Raw genomic sequence first — 3,754 nt, 5'->3', positions numbered from 1 at the left:
GATGATTAAGGATGGTGAGCATTTTTTCATATATCTATAGGCTGTACGCCGTTCTTCTTTGGAGAAATTTCTCTTCAAGTCCCTTGCCCATCCTGAGATGGGATCGAATGTGCTGGTTTTATATACAATCTGAAATGTTTTCATCAGACTGGTGAACCGAGCCTTCACGGCATAGTCCCCCTCTTCTTATCTTACTGTTCAGTGCCAGCTGCTCAGTCTGACCAACAACAGAAGGGGAAGCACCATTTCTTTAAGAAATGTTGATTATTCTCTGTGGCTCTCTTCTAGTGCGCAGACGTAGATGACGACGACTGGGACATATCGTCCTTAGAGGAAGAAAAATCTGTGGGGAAAAAAACTGGGAAAGAACAGAAGGAACCTCCACCACCTGTGAAGCATGAGTCAAATTTCAGTCAAGTGCCAAGTGCCTGGGGTGCATTTGTCCCGAAGGTGCCAAAGGGAGAAGGTTTGCCACTTTCATTCTGATTGTGTTTCATCCTCACAAATCTAGTTAACCATTCTATGTTAATATATCATCAGATACAAACATGCTGTCCTGAAGCTTTCTTAATTATTTTTTTTTATTAGAGAGAGGGTCTCACTTTATTGCCCTTGGTAGAGTGCCTTGGCGTCACAGCTCACAGCAATCTCCAACTCCTAGGCTTAGGCGAGTCTCTTGCCTCAGCCTCCCAAATAGCTGGGACTATAGGCACCTGCCACAATGCCCAGCAATTTTTTTATTGTAGTTGTCATTGTTGTTTGACGGGCTCTGGCTGGGTTGGACAGGCTCTGGTGTATGTGGCTGGCTAGCTGCTACTACAGCTCGCCCTAGCTGCTGAGCTACAGGCATCGAGCCTCTTTATGTTATTTTAATAAGGTCTGGGTGGGGCGGCACCTGTGGCCTAGTGGGTAGGGTGCTGGCCCCATATACTGAGGGTAGTAGGTTTGAACCCAGCCCCGGCCAGCTAACACAGTTATCCTGTGTTGATAACTACAACAACAACAACAAAAATAGCCAAGCATTGTGGCAGGTGCCTATAGTCCCAGCTACTCAGGAAGCTGAGGCAAGAGAATTGCCTAAGCCCAAGAGTTGCAAGTTGCTGTGAGCTGTGATGCCACAGCACTCCACAGAGGGTGACAAAGTGAGATACTGTCTCAAAAAAAAAAAAAGAATAAGGGCTGGATATATATAATTAACTTTTATATATTTACAAATTATTTTTATTTAATTTTTGGCCTGATCTTTAGTCTTTAAAATTTTGTTATATTATTTTATTTTATGTTTAGAGGCAAGGTCTCACTGTGTGGCCCAGAACAGTCTCAAACCCCTGGGCTCAAGCGATCCTCCTGTCTCAGCCTCCTGAGTAGCTGAGACTACAGGTGCAAACCACCACTCCTGGCTTTGAAACAAATTTTTAAAAACATGTCCATAGAAACATTCTGTAGGTAGGCAATGCCTGTAGCTCATTGGCAGCCCAGGCCAGCTAAAATAACAATGACAACTGCAACAAAAAAAAATAGCTTGGTGTTGTAGTGGGTGCCTGTAGTCCTAGCTACTTTGGTCCTGAGGCAAAAGAATTGCTTAAGCTGAGGAGTTTGAGGTTGTTGTGAGCTGTGACACCACAGCACTCTACCCAGGGTGACAGCTTGAGACTCTATCTCAAAAAAAAAAAGAGAGAAAGAAAGAAAAGAAATGAAACATTCTGTAGATAGACTTGCCCTAGTTAAAATTGCTAATCCTATATCTGAAATGATACCATACTTTGAATAGTCTTCTTATATTTTTCTGTTTCTCTATTAAATATTTTTACTTATTTTCTTCCAAGGGAAGATTTTCTTGAAGCATTGTGGTCAGAGGGATGAGTTAACAAATGAAACATTGGGAGGAGTTTTGTATCTACCTAGTCTAGAACCTGGATAAGCTCCCAAACTTAACTCTCAATAGATTTTATGAAATTAGAAAACTGTAACATTTTTTATCAAAGTAATTCTTGCACATGGAGAAAGCCAGGTTGTGCAGAGGCTTCTCTGTGCCTCCTCTCACCACCTTCAGTGCCCCTCTCAGTAATGGCTGTAGACCACTCTCTTTTGATTCATCATCTTGAGACGTAGCCACTGATGTCCTGCTAGGAGAGATGGGACATACTCTGTTTGTAATTTTAAATTAATATATGCACATCCCCACACTTGCTCTGAGCATTTTCAGCAGCATCTCTTGCACCCCCTTTGTGAGATGAGCCACTGCCACCTGTCTCCTTCATGCTACTTTCTCTCCCCTGTGCCTTGACTGTCACACTGTCTAATTACCACATGGTAGTCATGTACCACCATGAAGTTATATGTGCTGTGCCCAAGGATGGACTCTAATCATTGAAAACCAAGAGACTACGTCTGTGTTACAAACTCTTAACAACCATGGTGCAAGAAAGTGCCCCAAACACATATCCTGTCTCTTCCCCCACATCAGGACCCTGTGCTTCTCAAAGAAAATAAATCTAGGATCTCACTTGAGTGGAATTCTCTGCACTCTATATGTGGCTTGAATTCATGGCACTTTTTAACTGCATTGACTTTTAAGTCCCATCTATCCTAGAAAATCTGTTTCTAACATTTAATCTCCACTTGGCTTTTTAGTTTCATTCCTTTCTCTTTACCGATTCTGTCAGTTAAGGGTGACGTAAGTGTACTGAGCACAGTGGCCATCCAGGCCCCATACTGAATGCTGGGAAAGTTGGAGGAGGAGAGTGTGGCCTCTGCTGCCCGGGAGCTTGCAGGCTGCAGGGTGCAAGCTCACATCCAAGGGTCCTGTGAGCGAATCCTAGAGATGTGGCCGATTCAGAATCATGGCTGGATTCTGCAGTAGCCTCCTACATAGCTCGTGGCAGCTGGGCGATGGGATTCATGAATAGACTGAGACACTGAGTGAGAAATGGCGACATGAAATTACAGATTTCTAGAGGGTGGACATTGTGCTTGTTTAACCCCTGGGGCCTTCTCTTCCTCTTTCCCCTACCTAGGACTTCAAGATAATGAAGTAAGCACATTAAAAAGTAGCCTAGTAACTGTGACCGATTGGAGTGACTCTTCAGATGTATAATTAGAATGACACACGTCAGAAGGTCTTCCGGAAGCCAACAGTATTTCAGCATCACGGTGCTTCAGTAACCTGCCTGCAGGGTTCCAAGGCTCCTGCCTTCCAGCGTTTGCCACAATAACAAGGAAGGTGATTCCAAGAATAAGGGTCTCTTCACCTAATAACAGTATTGAAAAACAAATTGTCAACAGTATTTTGAAGCAAATAACGGCGTTTAAGACTTCCACTGCTTAAAAATAACCTGTCATTGAAGTCATAAAAAGGTTTTTCTTCAGAACAGTACAGTGTTAAGTGTTTTTTATTTTTCAAGTAATTTTCAATTGATTTTTTTAACATAACAGCAGGGTTTGATTTGAGTTATTAAAACTTTCAAAATATTTGTTCTCATGTATATTGTAACATTGGAGGTGTTTTTCTTTTAAAATGCCATTAGTATCCTTAAACTTCGGTTAGTGGACTCAGTGAAATCTAAAACGTTAGACTGGTTATTTTTCTCATAGAAGTTTAGAATTATATAATATAGGTAGGTCCATGTTAAATACATTTTCCTGAAGTACCTTTATCAAGTTCAGCTTCGACCCATTGTTAGTATGTTGCTATTAAAGTTGTTGTTTTCTGTAGCATAATCTTTATCTTGACTATTTCATGAATAAAATCTAG

The 3,754-nt window shown here is 41.7% G+C and overlaps 1 protein-coding gene across 1 annotated transcript in view; it reads left to right on the top strand.

Annotated features, from left to right (window-relative positions):
• DZIP1 (DAZ interacting zinc finger protein 1) overlaps nucleotides 1–3,216 on the top strand; it is a 54,797-nt gene extending 51,581 nt beyond the window's left edge. The window contains exons 22-23 of the mRNA XM_003789578.2: nucleotides 289–466; nucleotides 3,018–3,216. Of these exons, the coding sequence (XP_003789626.1) occupies nucleotides 289–466; nucleotides 3,018–3,097 (258 nt within the window). The 3' untranslated portion in view covers nucleotides 3,098–3,216. The remainder of the gene's footprint in view (nucleotides 1–288; nucleotides 467–3,017) is intronic.
• The last annotated feature ends 538 nt before the right edge of the window (nucleotides 3,217–3,754 follow it).

The sequence above is a fragment of the Otolemur garnettii genome, unplaced genomic scaffold, assembly GCF_000181295.1.
Source record: "Otolemur garnettii isolate 467f Iridium unplaced genomic scaffold, OtoGar3 scaffold00034, whole genome shotgun sequence".
Classification (NCBI taxonomy): domain Eukaryota; kingdom Metazoa; phylum Chordata; class Mammalia; order Primates; family Galagidae; genus Otolemur; species Otolemur garnettii.
This window is presented reverse-complemented; position numbering and strand designations above follow the sequence as displayed.